General features: G+C 54.5%; 1 protein-coding gene across 1 annotated transcript; it reads left to right on the plus strand.

Annotated features, from left to right (window-relative positions):
- Window positions 1-220: 220 nt before the first annotated feature.
- Window positions 221-19,722, plus strand: LOC136372409 (1-phosphatidylinositol 4,5-bisphosphate phosphodiesterase gamma-1-like). Its single transcript, XM_066337007.1, has 32 exons — window positions 221-711; window positions 6,764-6,913; window positions 7,342-7,435; window positions 7,549-7,596; window positions 8,366-8,450; window positions 8,581-8,661; window positions 8,753-8,787; window positions 9,211-9,283; window positions 9,378-9,479; window positions 9,560-9,678; window positions 9,754-9,839; window positions 10,027-10,147; window positions 10,238-10,406; window positions 10,597-10,716; window positions 10,893-11,000; window positions 11,095-11,282; window positions 11,472-11,672; window positions 11,791-11,910; window positions 12,167-12,350; window positions 12,620-12,697; window positions 13,951-14,054; window positions 14,259-14,355; window positions 15,231-15,297; window positions 15,572-15,735; window positions 15,851-15,947; window positions 16,053-16,277; window positions 16,797-16,945; window positions 17,147-17,261; window positions 17,378-17,539; window positions 18,272-18,360; window positions 18,461-18,645; window positions 18,726-19,722. Exons 1-32 carry the CDS (start codon window positions 492-494, stop codon window positions 18,775-18,777), a joined length of 3,888 nt encoding a protein of 1,295 aa, XP_066193104.1. The 5' UTR covers window positions 221-491; the 3' UTR covers window positions 18,778-19,722.
- Window positions 19,723-21,415: the final 1,693 nt, after the last annotated feature.

Genomic DNA, 21,415 nt, shown 5'->3' on the forward strand with positions numbered 1-21,415 from the left:
CTTGGCCCGGAGGCCGGGGAGGGAAGGATTTTTACCACCTCAGCGCTGCCACACCATCACTTTTAGGGGTGACTCGGCTTTTTTTTTTTTTTTTTTTTCTTTTTTTCCTTTTTTTTTTTTTTTTTTTTTTTACGAGGCGGGTGGATTATTTTTTTTTTCCCCCTCCCCACGTCCGAAAACTCAACCGCGAGCAAGACCGGCGTTGTCCATCTTTTTCCCCACCGCCGCTGGATGCCAGCGCCGCGGCCGGATCCAGCCTTGGTGACACGAAGGTCACGGTACCTCCAGCCCGGCCTTTTCCTCCCTTCTGTCGCCAATCCCGGCTGCGTGTCCTGGCCGCGCTCCGCTCGTCCGTAGAGGAAAACCCACGCCCGGGGCGATCCCAGAAAAAAAATTCCCCAGGGAAGCCTTTCGGCCCTTTGGTTCCGTCCTCTCCTGCATGAGACAATCCCGGCTGTGCGGCTCCGCCGGGCGATGGCCGAGCAGTGAAGATGTCCATGGCCAGGCTCAACAGCGTCAATGGCTTCTTGGAGGACGCCAGGATGGAGCCGGGGGACATGGGCAGGATCCTGCGCTGCCTGGAGATGGGCACCGTGCTCACCTTGTTCTACCAGAAGAAGTCGCAGAGGCCGGAGAGAAGGACCTTCCAGGTGAAGCTGGAGACGCGGCAGATCATCTGGAGCCGGACGCCCGAGAAGGTGGAGGGGGACAGTGAGTATCGGGGGGACAGGGAGGATTGGGGGGGACAGGGAGGGAGTATCAGTGGCAGAGGTGTTGGGGGGCTGGGGATGTGCTGTGGGGATGCTGAGCTGTTCTGGGGTGACTGGCTGGCGGTGTTTTGGGGTGTCCTGCCGCAGTGGGGTAAGAGGTTGTAGGGTGCTTGGATGTGCTGCTGTAGTGGGGGGACTGATTGTGGGGTGCCTGGATGCGTTGGGGTGCCTGGATATGTTGGGGTGCCTGGGCTTTGTAGGATGTCCTACACTGGTGGTGTAACTGGTTGTGGGGTGCCTGGGCTTTGTAGGATGTCCTACACTGGTGGTGTAACTGGTTGTGGGGTGCCTGGGCTTTGTGGGATGTCCTGCAGTGGTGGTGTAACTGGTTGTGGGGTGCCTGGGCTTTGTGGGATGTCCTGCAGTGGTGGTGTAATTAGTTGTGGGGTGTCTGGGTCTGTTGGGGTGTCCTACACTGGTGGTGTAACTGGTTGTGTGGTGCCTGGGTTTTGTGGGATGTCCTGCAGTGGTGGTGTAACTGGTTGTGGGGTGCCTGGGTTTTGTGGGATGTCCTGCAGTGGTGGGGTAATTGGTTGTGGGGTGCCTGGGTTTTGTGGGATGTCCTGCAGTGGTGGTGTAACTGGTTGTGGGGTGCCTGGGCTTTGTAGGATGTCCTGCAGTGGTGGTGTAACTGGTTGTGGGGTGCCTGGGTTTTGTGGGATGTCCTGCAGTGGTGGTGTAATTAGTTGTGGGGTGTCTGGGTCTGTTGGGGTGTCCTACATTGGTGGGGTGTCTGGCTGGGGCGTGCTGGGTTTCCCAGCCATGATGGGGTAACTGTTTGTAGGGTGCCTGACTGTGTTGGGGCGTCCTACAGTGGTGTTTGTAGGGTGCCTGACTGTGTTGGGGTGTCCTACAGTGGTGGGATAACTGTTTGTAGGGTGCCTGACTGTGTTGGGGCGTCCTGCAGTGGTGTTTGTAGGGTGCCTGACTGTGTTGGGGTGTCCTGCAGTGGTGGGGTAACTGATTGTGGGATTCCTGGTTGTGTTGGGATCCCCTACAGTGGGGAGACTGCTTGTGGGGTTTGTGGCCCTGTCAGGATCTTCCACTGTGGTGGGGTGCAGGATTGTGGGGTTCCTGGATGTGGTGGGATGTTCTTCCATGTTTGGGTAACGGGTTGTGGGGTTCCTGGCTGTGGTGGGATGTCCTTCCATGGTGGAATAACTGGTTATAGGGTGCATGGGCTCGGTGGGACGTCCTGCAGCGGTGGAGTGACAGTTTTTGGGGTGCCTGGATGTGGTGGAGTGTTCTGCCATGGTGGGGTGACTGGTTGTGGAATTCCTGGGCACAGGGGAATGTCCTATCACGGTGGGATGTCCCCCCTATGGAATGTCCTGCCATGTCAGGGTGCCTGGCCACGGGGTGATTCCCATAAAATCAGGAGCTGCTGGGCTGAGCAACCCTCGCCTCCTTCATCCCACTGTGGAAGTTGTTCTGTGGGATCAAGCTATTTCCATTTCATCCCTGGGGATTTATATCCTCCCTGGCAAGGGGGTAAAGGAATGACCCGCACTCCTTTGGGTGCTTTTAACCCCAAAGTCCTACTGGAGCATCCATAAAAATCACCCTACCTCAAAGCTTTAATTGAGCTAAAAAAATCCAGTGGATGGAACCTGGGATTGGGGTGCCATGGAGCTACACCATCACCTCATCCCACATCCCTGTGCAGGGAAGGAACTCAGTTTTGGGATATCACCTCACTTGGGTGATGGCAAAACCCACCCCAGAGGTTTGCGAGGTGCCTTTTTCCTGGAGAGGCTCCTCCAAAATCACCAATGACCTCCCCCTCCAAAAATCACCATCCACTGCTGATTCTGTGCAAGATCCATCAAAATCCCCAGGAAGCTTCAGCTCCTGCTTGGAGGCCTGATCCTGAGGTGGATTTCCAGCTTTGAGCCAGGAAAAGGAGGGTGGCACTCAGAGCTGAGTCCAGGCATGAACAGGATCCGTGCTTGTCCAGACCTTCTGGATACAGGAGCAAATCTGTGGGAGCAGGAGGTGATGGGAGGAAGGGCACCTAGTTTTGGAGAGGTATTTTAGGTCCTCACGGAGAAGAGTTTGTTATCCAGTCATGGAAATAATACATTTCCAGCTCCCTGTTTTTTCCAGAAGTGCCGTGTGCTGCCAGGCCAGGATCTCAGGTTGCTCATGATGCTGTGCCTCAGTTTCCCCTCTGAAGTCTTAGGATCTATCTTCTCCCATACACCAGCCCAATCTCCCCCATGGGAATGGGGGGCATCCTCCAAGGTCATCCAGAAGGATGAAAAAAAGGAGGAAAATCCTTCTGGAAACGTGCAATCCTGCCATCCCGTCCCACCATTCACTTTTCCTAGTCTGGAGTGGGAGAAATCCCCATCCTGGTGCTGGGCTGGAGCATCCTCACCCCCTGGTGAGGATCCTCATCCCCTCTGGGATGAGAGTGATTCTATGGAAGTATTGGGATCTCCCAGACCTCATGCCTTTCCTATTTTAAATCCTCCCCTTCAAGCCGGCGTCCCGCTTGGAGAGGGATTAGTGGGAAGTGCTGATGTCTCTGTTAGGGACTGTCAGGGCCAGAAAACAGATCCTGGCTCTCCCCTGGACCCCCAGGAAAATTACACGCTTTGTTAAGCAGCCCCTGGACACGTGTCCATGTGTCCATGCCTGGAATTGCCTGGAGCATGGCCTCCAAAATTAACCTCATCCTGGAGGACTTCCAGCTGGTCGCCCTCAGCAGACCCCAGTTCCCAGAGCAAGGAATCTGGTGGAAAACAGCCCCGAAAAAAAGGATCTTTAGAAGAAATTAAAGGAAAGGGGGATGAAGGCAGCATGAAAAATCCAAGAGGATTTTGAAGAGGTGGTTTGACGACACCTCCAGCCTTGTTAATGGCAAATAATTGCAATTAGGACTTTTTTCGGGGGAGAAAATCCCAGTTGGGATTTATCACTGTTGGACAAGAAGGAAATATTTTATTCCAGGTTTTAAACCACACCACAGGATCCTGGCAGGATACGGTCTCCCAATTTCCCCTGTCCAGGAGGGTCTGAGCTGCCACATCCTGCAAGAAGGGATGGCCTAGGTGCCCAGGCCAGCAGGAATTCCCAGCACAACCATTCCCTCCCTTTTGCTTCTCTCCTAATGCTTGAAAAAAAATCTCCCAGACTCTCAGCATCCCTAAAATCCCACTGGGCAGAACCTGCTCCTCCATCATCTCCCCACCATTCCAAATTTTTTTTTTTTTTTTTTTGCACCACGCTGCTTGCTTTGCATTAGAAAAGAAAAGGGATTTTCGCAGCTGGAACCGACTTCCAGATCGTTTTAATCGCCCGGGACAATGGAGACAATGCGGGGAGGAGTTTGGAGACAGAGTTCTGACAGGATCGAGGCAAATCCGCTGCAGATGTGGTTTCCAGGAAGCTGCTGCTCGGGTGTATTGTGCAGCCCCACGCCTCTCCCTCTTCCCTTGTTTTTCATGGGAATGGGCTGTTTGCCCTGGGGAGAAGGATTTGGGGGTGTTGGTGGATGAAAAATTGCTGCTGGCAGCCCAGGAATTCCCCGTGTCCTGGGTTCGTCTCACATTGTGGACAGCAGGAAAATGGGAATTCTGCCCTGCTCAGGTGAAACCCCACCTGTAGAGCTGCCTCCAGCTCTGGGGTCTAACAACTGAGGGATGTGGAGCTGCTGGAGCAGATCCAGAGGAGGTCACAGAGATGCTCCAAGGGATGGAGCCCCTCTGCTCTGGAGCCAGGCTGGGAAAGCTGGGAATGTCCAACCTGGAGAAGGGAAGGCTCCAGGGAGACCTCAGAGCCCTTCCAGTGCCTAAAGGGGCTCCAGGAGAGCTGGAGAGGGACTTGGAAAAGGGGCTGGAGTGCCAGGACACAGAGCATGGCTTCCCACTGTCAGAGGGTAGGGTTAGATGGGATATTGGGAAGAAATTCTTCCCTGTGAGGGTGGTGAGGCCCTGTCACAGGTTTCCCAGAGAAGCTGTGGCTGTCCCTGGATCCCTGGAAGTGTCCAAGGCCGGTTGGACGGGGCTTGGAACAAACTGGGATAGTGAAAGGTGTCTGTGCCCATGGTGGGGGCTGGAATGAAATAAGCTTTAAGGTCCCTTCCAACACAAACCATCCTGAAATTAGGAACAGCTCCCAGATTTCAGGTGCAAGGCTGGACCTTGAGGGAGTTAAATTCAGGGAATGGCAGCATTGCAACTTTTTAGCAAAGCCTTGATAGCCACTGGCTTCTCACCCTTCCCTGGCACCCTGTAGATGGGCAGGTTTGGCTGGTTTTTTAACCTATAAACCCATTTTTATCCCCAAAATCTGCCTGTTCTTATGGAAGAGGGTTTGCTCCAAGCCACAGGAGTCATGCGGAGACAACGGAGTTTCATTCCTTGAGATCTTGTCCCAAAAGAAAGCTCCTGCCAAGGTTCAGGGCTCCTGTGTATCACTTGTGCTAAAATCCCACTCTGATCCATGAAATTTGGCTTGCGGTCATCCAGCAAAAGAAAGCTGGATAAAGCCTCCACTGTTTTCTGGAGCTTTTCCGCCAAGAAAAACTATTCTTCCCCTCTTTTCTTGCTTAATCAGCCCAGATTCCTCCCCCATCCCTTATTCCTCTCTGCATTCAGATTTTCTTTCCCCTTTGGATCCCCCCTTTGGATTCAGCTGAGGGTTTCCACCAAGGCACGTCTGCAGCCTTCCCCACCACCACATCGGAAACACGGGCCGGGCTGGAAATTCTCCAGGAAATGACCCATTTCCTCAGCAGGACAATACCCCTGGCAAGGTGGTCTGGCCACCTTGGTCATACAAAGCTTTTTTCCGGTGTCAGTGGCTCATTCCCAGAGGACAAACCTGCCCGGGGGGGTGATGGTTGTGGGATCAAAAAACAATTTAGTGTGTTGTTCCTAATATTATGTTATTATTCTTGCTCCCAGCGGGATGCGTCCACTGGGAAAACTGGAAATCTCCCTTGGTGGAGCAGCAGTGAGGAAGAGCGTGGTCCGGAAACCCGGCCCTGCTGCCACCATTGGAGCTTTATTTAGCGGGATAATGAGGGAGCAGAGCAGCAGGAAAGCAACGCCCTGCGGTCCTGACTGCCGGGGCTCCAAATTGCCACTTTTGGAAAGAGTTCTCCAAGGAAAACACGAGCTCAGCCTATCCCAGCGCAGGGTCTGGCTTGGGGAGGACGAGGTGGCTGGAGATTTGCTGGTTGGGATGGGATGGGATGTGCTTGGAGGATGCGTGGCAGCCACAAAGCTGGGAAAAGAGTGGGCAGGGCTGTCGCGATGCCGCGTCCTGGGGACAGGAGTTCCTGGAAAGCACACAGGGTTGGGGAGCCATCAGACACGTGGAGGCAGGGCTGCAGGGACACCCTCTCCTTGGGACACAGATCCCTGGATGACACTTTTTGCTTGGCATCCATTTGCTTGGCTGTCACTCAGCTGCAGGAGCACTGCAGGGACCTCATCCTAGGGACATCCTGGGACACGGATCCCTGGAGGACACATGGCTCTGTCATCCTGGTCCCCTCACACAGCTGTAGCAGCACTGCAAGGACCCATCCTGGAGATTTCCCGGGACACAGATCCCTGTAGGACACATAGCCATGGCATCCATGGTGGTGTCACTCAGCAGCAGCAGCAGCACTGCAGGGACCCCATCTTGGGGACATCCTGGGACAGGGATCCCTGGAGGAAACAAGGCTATGCACCCTGGTGCCATCCCACTCCAATGGGCAGTGCCATGGAGACACCCCATCCTGGGAACACAGTTCCCTGAAGGACGTGCCACACCCATGGTGCCATCACACATCACTGGAAGATACTGGGGACATGTCTCCCGCAAAGACACATGGCCACAGCACCCATAATTCCACCACACACTCCTGAGGGTATCCCATCCTGGGAGCAAAGTTCTCCAGAGGACACATGTTCTCCTGGAATTCCCGCTTCCCTGAGCCACTCACATGAGGCTGTGGTGGCAGGGGTCAGTTTCATGTTCCTCTCTCCCTGCAGTCGACATTCGGGAGATCAAGGAGATCCGCCTGGGGAAGAATTCCCGGGATTTCGAGCGCTACCCCGAGGATGCTCGCAAGCTGGACTTCACCATGTGCTTCATCATCCTCTACGGGATGGACTTCAGGCTGCGGACACTCAGCGTGGCCGGTGCGTTGGGTCTCTCCCCATTCCCTGTGTCCATCCTTGGGGTCCCTTCCCAACATCCCATCATCCCCATCCCAACCTCATCGCCCTCCTCTTCCTCTATCGGCGATTGATGGAGAGACGGGAAGACTGATTCATGATCAGAATTCCATTTTACTCAGGTTTTCCAAGTCTTATATACTATTTCAGTAAGGTTAATAATTTCTACTACAATAATTAAGTTAAAAGATCATACAAGCAACTTATGCATTGTACAACATCTTTATCGTAGGAGATTGATTGAAACTTTTCCCTTAAGCAAGTTTAATCCCATCTTCTCATAAACTCAAAGTTCTGTTTGTCCTTGCCACGGCATCCTAGTCACCAGACGAGTTATACTAATTAAGTCTGTCTTACTCTCAGTCTTGTGTATTCCCACATTCCTCCAACAGCTTTCTGCGAGGAGGACATCAACCTATGGATAACGGGGCTCAACTGGCTGGTGGCTGACACCCAGAGAGCACAGACCCCTCTGCAGATCGAGAGGTGAGGAAGGACCAGCAGATCCCAGCTCCTGGTCCCTGTTTTGGGAAGAAAACCTGCCCTGGGCTTGGTCCTCTTTGGGTCTGAGCACTTTCTGTCCATCCCTTCCTTCCCAGGTGGCTACGGAAGCAGTTTGATGGGATGGACCGGGCAAGGGAAGGCAGGTGAGCCACCAGCATGGTGGATTCAGCTAGACAGGACCATATTCCCTCTGTTGTATCCCGAATCTTGAGGTTGAGCCAGGCTGGGGGTGAGGTTTGTGGGACAAGGGAGCACCAGGGTTTTTGGGATGCTTGAAGGCACTGAAAATCAGAGATTTGGGTGCCAGTCAAATCCTTGTGATTGTGAGGACCACTGGGACCCATCCCCAATGCCACATTTTCACCAGTGCTGCAGGGGCCAGGCCATTAATGCAGTCCATAATTATCTTCCCAAGACATGAAAACCCCAAAACCAAAGGAATTTGACTTAAATTATAATGAGGATGGGAATGGCATCTCCTCCAGGTAGGATCATGGCTCACAGCACCTGACTGGTTCTTGAATGTGCTTCCTCTCCTTGTCCCTCTGCTCACGCTCAAGACAGACATAATTAATCTCAGAAATTAATCTCAGAAACATAGAACTATGGAACAGTTTGGGTTGAAAAGGACATTAAAAATCATCCTGGTTTCACCTTCCACTAGACCAGATTGCTCCGAGCTCCATCCAGCCTGGCCTTGGACTCCTCATGAGACATCCACAATTTCCCTGAGTTCTGTGCCTCTGCAGGGATCCACAGGCCCGGAGGGTGGGATCCCCATGCCATGCACCAAGATTTGGGGTGGGATCCCCATGCCAGGCACCAAGATTTGGGGTGGGATCCTTGGTTTTGGGAGCTTAGATTCTTCCAGGGGGTTTGGCAGTGCCCTGACTCTCATTTTCCCTCTGGCAGCATCACAGTGAAGGACCTGAAGGCAATGCTGCCACAGGTCAATTACCGCGTTCCCAACATGAGATTCCTACGGGATAAACTCGTGGTAAGGACCCTCTGGACACCCTAGCTGTGAGGGAGATGCTCTTCAACCTGCCCCACAGGGGCTGGGGCCACTGTGGTGTCCCTGGTTCCAACCAGGTGGCCCCACTCTCATCCAGCCCCATCTCCCACAGGAAGTGGAAGCCAGGAATGAGATGACTTTCTCCCACTTCATCCAGTTCTACAAAAACCTGATGTTTGATGCCCAGAAGTCGGTAAGATCCATGGTTTAGCCTCCCAAATGTCCCCATCCTTGTAGGATATGTCCTCCCCCAGCTAAGCCTGGACCCCTTCTCTGCCTTCCAGGTCATTGAGCAGCTGGAGCTCTCCTTCCCCTTGCGGTGAGTTCCTAGCTCCCATCCCAATCAATATTCTGAGCTGGATCCATAGAGTGGGAAATACAGCCAGGCTGTGGGGTAGAGCAGGGGATGGGAATGGGGATGGGAGCAGAAATGGGAATATGGGTGCAGTAGGGATGGGAGCAATGAGGGGAGCTGGGAAGGAAGCAAGGATAGGAGCGGGGATGGGAGATGGGATGGCTGTCAGGGGTGTAGGGACATGTCACCCTGCCCTATTCCCAGTATCCTTGGACAATGCTGCACCGGCTGGTGCCAGCCCCTCCCAGCCACAGGGTGGAGGGACTGGTGGGAATGGGGGTCATGGGGAGGCTGAGCTGCAGATGGGCACTGACGGCCTCAACTCTGCCATGGCATTTATCCCAATTCCTTCTCCTGCTCCTGACTGGTGCCTGCTCCTTGTCCCAGGAACGTGGACCGCCCTGAGCTGTGCCAAGTGTCCCTCTATGACTTCCAGAAGTTCCTGCTGCATGACCAGAAGGTGGGGTTTCCCTGAGAACTCTGCAGCCTAAGGAACTCCCATGGGATGCTCCAGCCCAGCTCCCCCACTAAAAACATTCCTGTTTGTATCCCAGGAATCCTGGGCCAGTGACGTGGGCATGGTGCGGGACTACATGTGCTCCTACCTCAAGGAGAGCTCCAACGAAGCGTCGGATCCCTCCTTCCAGCTGGATGAGGTGGGTGGCCCCACACAGTGTCCCCACTGGGATCTCCCCAGCACCATCAGGCTCTGACCTCTCTGCTTCTCCACCCCCAGTTCCTCACATACCTCTTCTCCAAGGAAAACATGGTGATGGATGCTAAGTATGAGCGCGTGGTGCCTGAGGAGATGAACCACCCCTTGTCCCAGTACTGGATCTCCTCATCCCACAACACGTAAGGAATTTTCCTCGCATGGGCGTTCCTCGGGGACATCATCAGCATCCCATCATCCTTGTCTCTCCTCTGCAGGTACCTGACAGGAGACCAGTTCTCCAGTGAGTCCTCCCTGGAAGCATACGCCCGGTGCCTGCGGATGGGCTGCCGCTGCATCGAGCGTGAGTCCCACCAGTCCTTCACAGGGATGCTGGAACCCCTCATGTCAAATCAAACAGACCATTCCCCATCCCTATCCCATGGGACCAGGGCAGAGGGTCTTTCCCTGTCATTTGGGTGCTCAAAAAAATGGTTCCCAGCACATAGTTGGTGGCAAACACGAATTAACCAAGGCGTTTTCCTTCTCAGTGGATTGCTGGGATGGCCCGGATGATCTCCCCATCATCTACCACGGCCACACGCTCACCTCCAAGATCAAATTCCTGGATGTGCTGCACACCATCAAGGAACATGCCTTCGTCACCTCTGAGTAAGCCCCAGCTTCCCCAACGATCTCTGAATTCTGGGAACCTCTCCCTTGCCTTCATCTGAGGCCACCATTTCTGCCTGCCTGCTCCAGGTTCCCCATCATCCTCTCCATTGAAGACCACTGCAGCATTGTCCAGCAGAGGAACATGGCCTCCCACTTCAAGAAGGTTTTTGGGGACATGCTCCTCACCAAGCCAGTGGACATCAACGCTGATGAGTTGCCCTCACCCACCCAGCTCAAGAAGAAAATCCTAATCAAGGTGTGGAGCAGACAAAACCCATCTTTGCTGGAGGGACACCAGCTGTGTTGGGTTCTACACCAAGAGATGGTCAAGGGGAGCAAGGGGTGGTGGGAAGGGACCTGTGGGAGGTTGATCCTGAGGGTTGGGAGCTCAGTGTGATGGGCACACCATGGCCACCACTAAGCTCCCCTCCCTGCGTGTCCCCCAGCACAAGAAACTGGTCGAAGGGAACCTGTACGAGGAGGTCTCCACTGCCAGTTACTCAGAGAACGACATCAGCAACTCCATCAAGAATGGAATTCTCTACCTTGAAGACCCCATAGACCATGTAAGGAAACCCCCAGGGGCTGACTGGGATCTGTCAGACATCGAGGTTTGGGATGGGCTCTCCTAGACCACTGTGATGCTGTGAGCGGGAAGAAAGGGATTAAAAACCCCATCCCAAAACTCTATCCCTCCATGTTATCCTCTTCTCACGCCATCGATGTTTTTCCTCCTTCCCAGACCTGGAGCCCGCATTATTTTGTCCTGACAAGTAACAAGATTTACTACTCGGAGGAGACATCCCGCTACCAGTTCAACGAGGATGAAGAGGAGGTGGAGCAGAAGGAGGTGCGTGAGGGGCAGGACACGCCCACAGGGCGAGGTGACAACTCCGTGGGGCGGGTGACAGGGCGACAACGCCCACTTTGGGATGAACTTGCAGGAGTTCAACAACAACGAGCTGCACTTCACGGAGAAGTGGTTCCACGGCAAGCTCGGGGGCGGCCGTGACGGGCGACAGATTGCAGAGAAGCTGCTGCACGAGTACTGCACCGAGACGGGCGGCAAGGACGGCACCTTCCTGGTGCGAGAGAGCGAGACCTTCGTGGGCGACTACACCCTCTCCTTCTGGTAGGAGCTCCAGCAGGGAAGCAGGATCCCACCTTCCCTGCGTGACCCTCCGGTCAAAGCCTGGTTTGGTGGCTGGAATGCATTTTGGGGGAGGAATGTCACCTTTTTGTGCAACACATGGACTCCAAAGTATGGCATGGTGAGGATGTCAAGCCAGATTGACTTGGCTTTCTTTTATCCCCGTGGCAGGAGGTCCAGCCGGGTGCAGCACTGCCGGATCCACTCGCGGCAGGAGGCCGGGGCCACCAAGTTCTACCTGACGGACAACCTGGTCTTCGACAGCCTCTACAGCCTCATCTGCCACTACCGGGAGGTGCCGCTGCGCTGCAACGAATTCGAGATGCGCCTCACTGACCCCGTCCCCCAACCCAACGCCCACGAGAGCAAAGAGTGAGCATCATCCCAGTCCCCACCCGCTCAATCCCATGGGTCTGCCAGCCTCCTCCAGCCCCAGCAGGGTGTGGAGATGCCGATGCCAGCCCCCCATCTCCATGTTCTCCCTGGCCAGGTGGTACCATGCCAGCCTGACACGTCTCCAGGCTGAGCACATGCTGATGAGGGTCCCGCGGGATGGAGCGTTCCTGGTGCGGAAGCGCAGTGAGCCCAACTCCTATGCCATCTCCTTCCGGTGAGTGTGGCCACCACGAGGCCAGCTGGGCTTGGCCAAGCTGAGGACTGTCTGTTGTGACCCCGAGCTAGGTGGCAGGGCTTTGCTGTGGGTGACACAGTGGGTGATGGTATCACGAAGGGGGAACCCTCTCCGTGACGTCCTCAGGGTGGTCACCTTGGCGGCATCCCTAATCATCAGCTCCCACCCATCCCCATCATGGAGGCAGGATCCAGCCACCTCTCACCCATCCCATTCCCATTTCTCGTGGCTCCAGGGCGGAGGGGAAGATCAAGCACTGCCGCATCCAGCAGGAAGGGAGACTCTTCATGCTGGGCAGCTCGGCCGAGTTCGAGAGCCTGGTGGACCTCATCAGCTACTATGAGAAGCACCCGCTGTACCGCAAGATGAAGCTGCGCTACCCCATCAACGAGGAGACCCTGGAGAAGATGGGCACCACTGTGAGTTCTCCCAGCACTGGAGATGGTAGGGGTTCTGTGATGTGGGCAGCCAAGCTCTATCCTCAGCTCCACCTTCTTCCAGAATTTTGGTTGGAGCCCAACCAGAACCAGCCAAACCCAACCACGTTCATCACCCAGTGTTAAAACTCCACCATTATTCCCTTTTCCAACAAGTTGCAAGGGGATGTTAGATCCCACTCAGCCTCCTCTAAACCCCTCATAACCCCTGCCCACAGTCAGGTGACCCTCTCAGGTATTTCTCCTTGCAGGAACTGGACTATGGAGCCCTGTATGAGGTGCGGACTCCCCACTTCTACGTAGAGGCCAACAAGATGCCAATGGCCAGGGTAAGGGGCCAAGCTGGTGTCCTGGGAAGTGGTGGGTGGTGGGATACGGCAATTTGAGTGCTGGGGTTCCTGGGTGGTCCTTCCCCAGATCCATCACACCTCCCACCACCACTGACCAGAGAAGTGGTGATGTTGTGGTCCATTTTTTTTTTTTTTTTGAGCCTCAAGTGATGCTGGAGCTGGACCCAGCCAACATCATCATCATCACCTGAGGACAGTCTGAGCTCCAGTGACAGCATTGTCACAGTGTGGTGGAGGACAGGGCTGGAGAGACCCCAGCCTGGAGCAGGGACCCGGCAGAAGCTTGCCCCAGCAGCAAGGAAATCCCTTTGCACTGGGGAACCCCTGAAAAGCAGGTCTAGGGTCAATTCCCAGATGGTGGAGTCTCCATCTTCAGAGGTTTTTGGGACTTGCTTGTTCTTGAAGTTGACCCAAGCTTCACTCTTGGAGGTTTTTGGGATAAGATGGATCTTGGAGCTGACCCAGTCTCCACCCTTGGGGGTTTTTGTGACTGGACATATCTTGGAGCTGACCCTGGGAGAGGCTGCATTGGAGCCCTAAGGTTCCTTTCCTGTCATCCTACAATCCCATGGTCCAGCACTTTAAAGGTGCTTTAATGGTCCCTTTGCAGCAAGGTAAGACCACACAAAGGAAAACTTAACCCAGAGGGTTTTTTTCCAAGGAATGTGGTAATATCAAAGGATTAACACTTCAGTGTACCAGGAGAAACCATTGGGGGTCCCCAAAAAAAGGAATCTGATCTACTCTGAATGTGGTGATCCTGCAGGACCACAGGCACCTCCAGCCCTCCTGTCCCATCTAACCCATCCCATTGCTGTGAGCAGTTTAGAAGCTGGAGAGGGACTTTTTGTCAGGAACTGCAGATAGGTCAAGGAGTAAGGGATACAAAATTAAGGAAATTCAGGTTAGATATTAGGAAGAAAATTTTTTACTGTGAGGTGTGTGAGACACTGGAATAGAGAAATTGTGGATGCCCCATCCCTGGAGGTGCCCAAGGCCAGGTTGGATGGAGCTTGGAGCGACCTGGTCTAGTGGAAGGTATCTCTGCCCATGGTGGGATGGGTTTGAATGTGATGACCTTTAAGGTCTATTCAAACCTCTTAACATTCTGTGATTCCATGATTTGGGGTCAGCAGCCCCCACACTCCACTATGGGTTCTCGAGGGGCTGGGCTGAGTGGGGCGCCAGGCGCTGGGTGGTGACACACCTGTCCCTCTTCCCTGTGTCCCCAGTGCACGGTGAAGGCTCTGTATGACTACAAGGCACAACGGGAGGACGAGCTGTCATTCTGCAAGCAGGCCATCATCCACAACGTGGACAAGCAGGACGGCGGCTGGTGAGGGTGGTCACTTGGGTGTCACCGTGGGCGGGACACGGAGGGGACACCCTGGGTATTCCCACGGCGGGTTTTAACTCAGCCTCCTTCTCTGTCCCCTCACCCCTTCTCCAACCACCCCCTGGCACTGCATGCAGCAGGGACACCCCTGTCTCCCTCTCCCCAAAATCTGTCCGCTCTCCTTGATCCTCTCACCCCTTGCAGGTGGCGAGGGGACTATGGGGGCAAGAAGCAGCTCTGGTTTCCAGCCAACTACGTGGAGGAGATCGTCGGCACCCAGGCACAGGAGCAGGATGAGGCTGTGAGTGCCACCTCCCTGGGACCCTGGGAGCAAGGACACTGGAGGCTCCCAGGAGCCTTGACCAAGTCCAGACCCTTACCCTGAGGCTGGAAGATGCTCACAATCCTGCTCCAGCCTAGATTCTTATCCAGAGGGATGCTCAAAGTCCTGCTCCAGCCCAAACCTTTATCCAGAGGCTGGGGAATGTTGCTGTCCCTACTCCAGCTTGGACTTCTTTCTGGGAGTTGGGAAATGCTCCTGGTCCTGTTCCAGCCCATATCTTTGTCCAGAGGCTTGGGATGCTCCCAGCCCCACTACAGCTTGGAAGCTGCAGGATATTCCAAGCCCAGATCCTTATCCAGAGGCTGAAGAATGGTTTTGGTCCTGCTCCAGGCCAGATTCTTATCTGGAGGCTGAGGGATATTCTTGGCCCTACTCCCACTTGGACAATTTATTAGAAGATAGAGGATGCTCCCAGTCCTGCTCCAGCCCTGATCTCTGTCTGGAGGCTGGGTGATAACCTTGGCCACACTCCAGCTTGGATCCTTTCCTGAAAACTGGAGGATTTTTTTTTCCCAGCCTTGCTCCAGCCCAGACCCTTATCCAGAATCTGGGTGATGCTCCTGGTCCCACTGAGTCAGGGGATGCCCTTGGTCCTGCTCCAAACCAAACCTTTATACAGAATCTTTTTGGATGATCCCAGCCCTGTACCAGCTCAGACCCTTATCCAGAAGTGGGGGATGCTCCTGATCCTGCTCCAATCCACCTCTTTGGGTGATGTTCCTGGGTGTTTTTTCTCTTCTTTTCCTCAGATCTGTCCAACTTGGAGGGCTGGATGGTGGCTGCCTGAAACCCACAGGCCTCCTCCATATTACTTCTTCTTTCCTCTCTTGCAGTCATCAGAAAACAGCCCCCTGGGGAACTTCCTGAAAGGCTTCATCGATGTCCCATCCTGCCATGTCGGTGAGTGTCCCTTCTTATGGATTTAGGGGGAATTTGGAGGAATTGGGATGATTCAGGGGACATTTTACCTTGATTCCAAGGGCGTGTTTCAGCATGGAAAGCTGAAGCCACACATTGAAAGAAATGGGATCCTCACAGGAGGAGAATCCTGATGGTGGGGTGCCAGGAGGGGCTGGTGGGGGCCTGGGAGCGAGACCTCTGAGGTTTCGTTTGCTCCACAGAGCCATCCGTTGGGAATGTCTTCGAGTAAAGCCCCCCTCTGATGTCCTTATAGTTATCTCCAAAGACGGGAGGAGCTCCAAACCATTTGTCTTCACCATCCATTCCCAGCAGATGTCCCACGCAGCCCAGTCACTGGACGTGGCCGCAGACACGCAGGAGGAGCTCAGCGAGTGGGTGGCCAAGATCCGGGAGGCCACGCAGAACGCCGACGCCAGGGTGAGGGGATGCAGAGGATGGGGCTGGACGGTCCCTTTCTCATGGAGATTATTCCTAATATCTCCAAAGGAAGAGTCTGGGGGGAGACTTGCAGCTCCTGTTTTTCGTGGTGCAGATGCAAGAGGGGAAGATCATGGAGCGGAGGAAGAAGATCGCCCTGGAGCTCTCAGAGCTGGTCGTGTATTGCCGGCCGGTGCCGTTCGATGAGGACAGTAAGTCCTGGAGAAGTGGGATAAAGGGATGAGCTTGGGAAGAGACAGGTGGGAAGAACCATCCAGGTCTCATTCCTTCCCTGATGGCCACTCTCTTGCTTGCAGAGATTGGCACGGACAAGGCGTGTTACCGGGACATGTCCTCCTTCCCGGAGACCAAGGCGGAGAAATACGCCAACCGCAGCAAGGGCAAGAAGTTCCTGCAGTACAACCGCCGCCAGCTGAGCCGTATCTATCCCAAAGGACAGCGCCTGGACTCCTCCAACTATGACCCGCTGCCCATGTGGATCTGTGGGAGCCAACTCGTGGCCCTCAACTTCCAGACACCCGGTAAATCCTGCTCCTGGGTTTGTTGTTGGCCTCATCCCTGAAAGTTGTCTCAAAATCTCCATTCCCAATGCTTCTGCCCTGGGTCGTCTTGTTGGAGGTGGTTTGGGTGATCTCTCCAACCTTTGTCTCCGTCCTCATGGGGACACGAGTGCTTTGGATGCTCTTCAAACTTTTCCTCATCCTGATGGGAACACGGGAGATGGTTTTGATGATCTCTCCAAGCTTTGTCCTTGTCCTGATAGAGACACAGGAGGTGGTTTGGATGCTCTCCAACCTTTGTCTTGTCCTGATGGGGTGCAAGGGGTGGTTTGGATGATCTCTCCAATCTTTGTCCTCATCCTGGTGGGCATATCTCCATGCAATCCTTGGGTGATTCATGCAGCAAAACTTGGCTGCATCCTTCCTCCAACCACAGCTGGGGGCCCTTGGCTGGGTTTGCAGGGTAGAACCTTCTGCTCAAGGACCTCAGGGAGGTCCCTGAGCTCCACACTCAGATCTGCTCTGTCCTCACGGCCACAGACAAACCGATGCAGCTGAACCAGGCACTCTTCATGCTCGGTGGCCGCAGCGGCTACGTCCTGCAGCCAGACATCATGAGGGACGAGACCTTCGACCCCTTCGACAAGAACAGCCTGAAGATCGTGGAGCCCATCACAGTCCAGCTGCAGGCAAGTGTGCGAGGACAGCAAGACCACCTTGAGGTGGTCACCATCAAGATGGGAACTCCTTCCATATTTTAGGGTCAATCAGGGGTGGTTTTTACTTGTTCCAGCTACATATTTGCTCCATGGATCTTGTTACTCTCAGGGGGTCTTCTTCATCCAGTGTGGCCAGACCTCACCCTCCTCTTCCTCCCCTTTCTCCCACAGATCCTCGGTGCCCGGCACCTGCCCAAGAACGGGAGGAGCATCGTGTGCCCCTTCGTGGAGGTGGAGGTTTGTGGCTCCGAGTATGACAACAGCAAGAACAAGACGGATGTTGTAGGTGAGGGACGACACACGTGATGTCCCCACCCTTAGGGACAACCCTGACTCTCCCTCTGGAGTCCTCTTGAGAGGACATGGTGGTGATGAGGCCGGGGTTTGTGCTCTCTCCCACAGCTGACAACGGATTCAACCCCGTCTGGCTCTTCAAGCAGTTTGTCTTCGACATCAACAACCCTGAGTTTGCCTTCCTCCGCTTCGTGGTGTATGAGGAGGACATGTTCAGTGACCCAAACTTCTTGGCACAAGCCACCTTCCCTGTCAAAGGCCTCAAAACAGGTATGGTTCTTCCATCATCATCACCATCTCCATCATAATCATGGAATCACAGAAGTGTTTGGGTTGGAAGGGGCTTTTAAAGGTCTTGTCCAACCCCCCTGCAATCATCATTATCTCCATCATCATTATCATGATCTCCATGATTAAGTCATGGAGTCATAAAAGGGTTTGGGTTGGAAGGGACCTTTAAAGGTCTTCTAGTGCAACCCTCCTGCAGTTGTCATCGCCATGGTCTCCATCACTGAGTCGTGGAATCATAGACGGGTTTGTTTAGAAAGGGGCTTTTAAAGGTCATCCAATCCAAATCCCCTTCAGTCATCATCTTCATCATCTCCATCACAGATCATGGAATCATAGAAGGGTTTGGGTTGGAAGGGACCTCTAAAAGTCATTGAGTCCAGCTCCCCTGCATTGTCATCATCATCATCATCATCATCTTCATAATGATCTCCATCATGAAGTCATGGAGTCTTAGAAGGGTTTGGGTTGGAAGGGATCTCTAAAAGTCATCGAGTCCAGCTCCCCTGCATTGTCATCATCATCATCATCTTCATAATGATCTCCATCATGAAGTCATGGAGTCTTAGAAGGATGTTTGTTGGAAGGGGTCTCTAAAGGTCTTCTAGTGCAAAACCAGTGCAACCATCATCATTATCTCCCTGGGGTCCTGGCCATGGTGAGGGGCTCGGACCCTGCTGTGGCGCTGAGCTCATGTTGTGATGTTGTGTCCAGGCTACAGGTCGGTGCCGTTGAAGAACAGCTACACCGAGGACCTGGAGCTCGCCTCCCTCCTCATCCACATCGAAATCATCAACGCCAAGGCAGGTGACCCAGGCAGCTTGGAAAACCTGAAACAAGGGAAAACAACCCTTTGGTGTGTCCTGCCCACCCCACCAGCCTCACACGCTTGTTTTGGAGCAGGAGGAAGATGAGGAGAACCTCTACTCATCCATCCAGCAGCTCCGGGACCGTGCCAGCGAGCTCTCCAGCCAGGTCTCCAGCTACGAGCGCACCAACGGCTGCGATTCCCGCTACCAGCAGCGCCTGGACGAGCTCCGGGCGGCCCAGGAGAGGCTCATGGAGCTCACCGAAGTCCGCAACCGCAAGTGAGTTGTCCCCTCCTTGTGGCTCTGGGAGGTCCCTCTTGAGGGAGGGTCCCTAAGGCCACCACCCTGCTCCTCACCAGGTTGATGGAGAAGAAGAAGAGGGACCGGCAGATGGTCACCAAGCGCAGCTGAGCTGGAGGGACTTGAGCTGAGGAGCTTCCCCAGCCACCTCCTCCCCTGCCACAAAGGGAGGTGGGATGGCCACATCCGGACTTCCCACCACGCCCAGGGCTGGGTGACAGCAGCGTGACAAATTCGGGGATGAAAGGGGACCTTGAGTAGCTGTGCCTGTGACAGGGGTGAGGCGGGAGGTGGGATGCTCTGGCTTCAATCCCACATGCCTCCAGCTTCATCCCATGTTCCCTGGGGCTTGTGGCCACATCCTTGGCCCCATGGAGTGGCCACAGTGGTTCCTGCTCACCCAGCGTTCTCAATGTCCCACCATCCTGTGGCAGCCCCATGACCGATGGGGAAACTGAGGCACAAGGGCCCAGCCGGCCCAAGATGGGGCAGGACCAGCCACCTCCATCCTGGGCACAGGTGTCAGGACTGGCTGGGGGTGAGGCACCAGGATGGGAACACAGGGGACACTTTGGGGGTGGGGGGTTAGGGGAGTATTTTGCTCCCCTGCTATAAATATCTGTATTTTCTTCTTTTATCCAGCGTGTACATATGGCGTGGGGGGTGGGGGTGTCTGTACCAGCCACAGTATTAGGGCACAAGGGGGACCCCAAAATGTCCAGACATGTCCCAGCATGGGACCAAGGGAGCAGGGGACCAAGTCTGGGGGTGTCCCACAAGGCAGAGTGGCCTTTGACAGGGTGCCCTGAGTAGGCACCTGGTAAATACAGGCAGCAAGGTGGCCCCAGAGGGGACAGGGATATCCCCAAGGTGACCCAGAGTTGTCACCAAACTCTGGGAATGGGGACAGAGCCTGCCAGCAAAGCCAACTGAGGTGGTGGCCAGCCCAGCGGTGGCTGGGGACATCTTAGGGTGTCCCCCGGAGTCGGGGTATCCCGGCAGGGGGGACCTGTGTATTCTTTGTATGAAAATAAATCTATTTAGCCAATATTTATACCCTGCCGCTGTGACCTGGTGTCCCCTCCCAGCGATGCTGCCACCTTGATGTCCCCAGAGTGAGTGATGTTGCCCAGGAGGTGGCTTGGTAGTCCCAGATCCAGTGTGTCACCCTTGTCCCAGCAGCAGTGAGGACACTTGAGGGTGTGTTGTGGCAGGCAGGGCCACCCAGGAAGGACACGAAGCAGAGGGACACAGGACACGGGGATGCAGGGACACGGGGACGATGGATACAAGGTTGTGGGGACACAGGGCCATGGGTACAGAGGGCTCTGGGGACACACAGCTATGGGGATGCAGGATCACAGGGCCATGCCATGGGGACACACGGGACACCCACGAATCCATAGGGGACACCCACGAATCCGTAGGGATTTGGGTACATGGGGACACACACAGATCCATAGGGATTTGGGTACATCAGAATACATGTGGATCCATAGGGATTTGGGTACATGGGGACACACACAGATCCATAGGGATTTGGGTACATCAGAATACATGTGGATCCATAGGGATTTGGGTTCATGAGGGCACACACCCCTGGATCCACAGGGATTTAGGTCCATGGGGACACAGGTTCAAGGATCCATAGGCCTTTGGGTCCATGAAAACACACAAATCCACAGGGATTTGGGCCCACAGAAACACGTGTGAATCCATTAGAATTTGGGTCCATTAGGATACACACAAATCCATAGGGATTTGGGTCCATGGGACACACACACAGATCCATAGGGACATGGCACCATGAGGGCGCACACACGGACCATAGGGACATGAGTCCATGGAAACACGTGTCAATCCATTGGGATTTGGGTTCATGGGACACACACAGAGATCCATAGGGACATGGCACCATGAGGGCGCACACACGGACCATAGGGACATGAGTCCATGGAAACACGTGTCAATCCATTGGGATTTGGGTCCATGGGACACACACACACAGATCCATAGGGACATGGCACCATGAGGGCGCACACACGGACCATAGGGACATGAGTCCATGGAAACACGTGTCAATCCATTGGGATTTGGGTTCATGGGACACACACACACAGATCCATAGGGACATGGCACCATGAGGGCGCACACACAGACCATAGGGACATGAGTCCATAGAAACACGTGTCAATCCATTGGGATTTGGGTTCATGGGACACACACAGAGATCCATAGGGACATGGCACCATGAGGGCGCACACACAGACCATAGGGACATGAGTCCATGGAAACACGTGTCAATCCATTGGGATTTGGGTTCATGGGACACACACACACAGATCCATAGGGACATGGCACCATGAGGGCGCACACACAGACCATAGGGACATGAGTCCATAGAAACACGTGTCAATCCATTGGGATTTGGGTTCATGGGACACACACACAGATCCATAGGGATATGGCACCATGAGGGCGCACACACGGACCATAGGGACATGAGTCCATGGAAACACGTGTCAATCCATTGGGATTTGGGTCTATTAGGACACACACAAATCCGTAGGGATTCGGGTCCATGGGAACACGCACTCCAGGGTCCGTAAGGCTTTGAGATCATGGAAACACACGCGAATCCACAGGGATTTGGCTCCATGGGAACACCCGCCGCCTCAGGCAGTTCCCGCCTCCCCACAGGCCGGCCGGCAGGAGGCGGGGCTTGCTGTGGAGACACGCCCCTTCTCCT

The sequence above is a fragment of the Sylvia atricapilla genome, chromosome 1 (genome assembly GCF_009819655.1).
Source record: "Sylvia atricapilla isolate bSylAtr1 chromosome 1, bSylAtr1.pri, whole genome shotgun sequence".
NCBI classification, from domain to species: Eukaryota; Metazoa; Chordata; class Aves; order Passeriformes; family Sylviidae; genus Sylvia; species Sylvia atricapilla.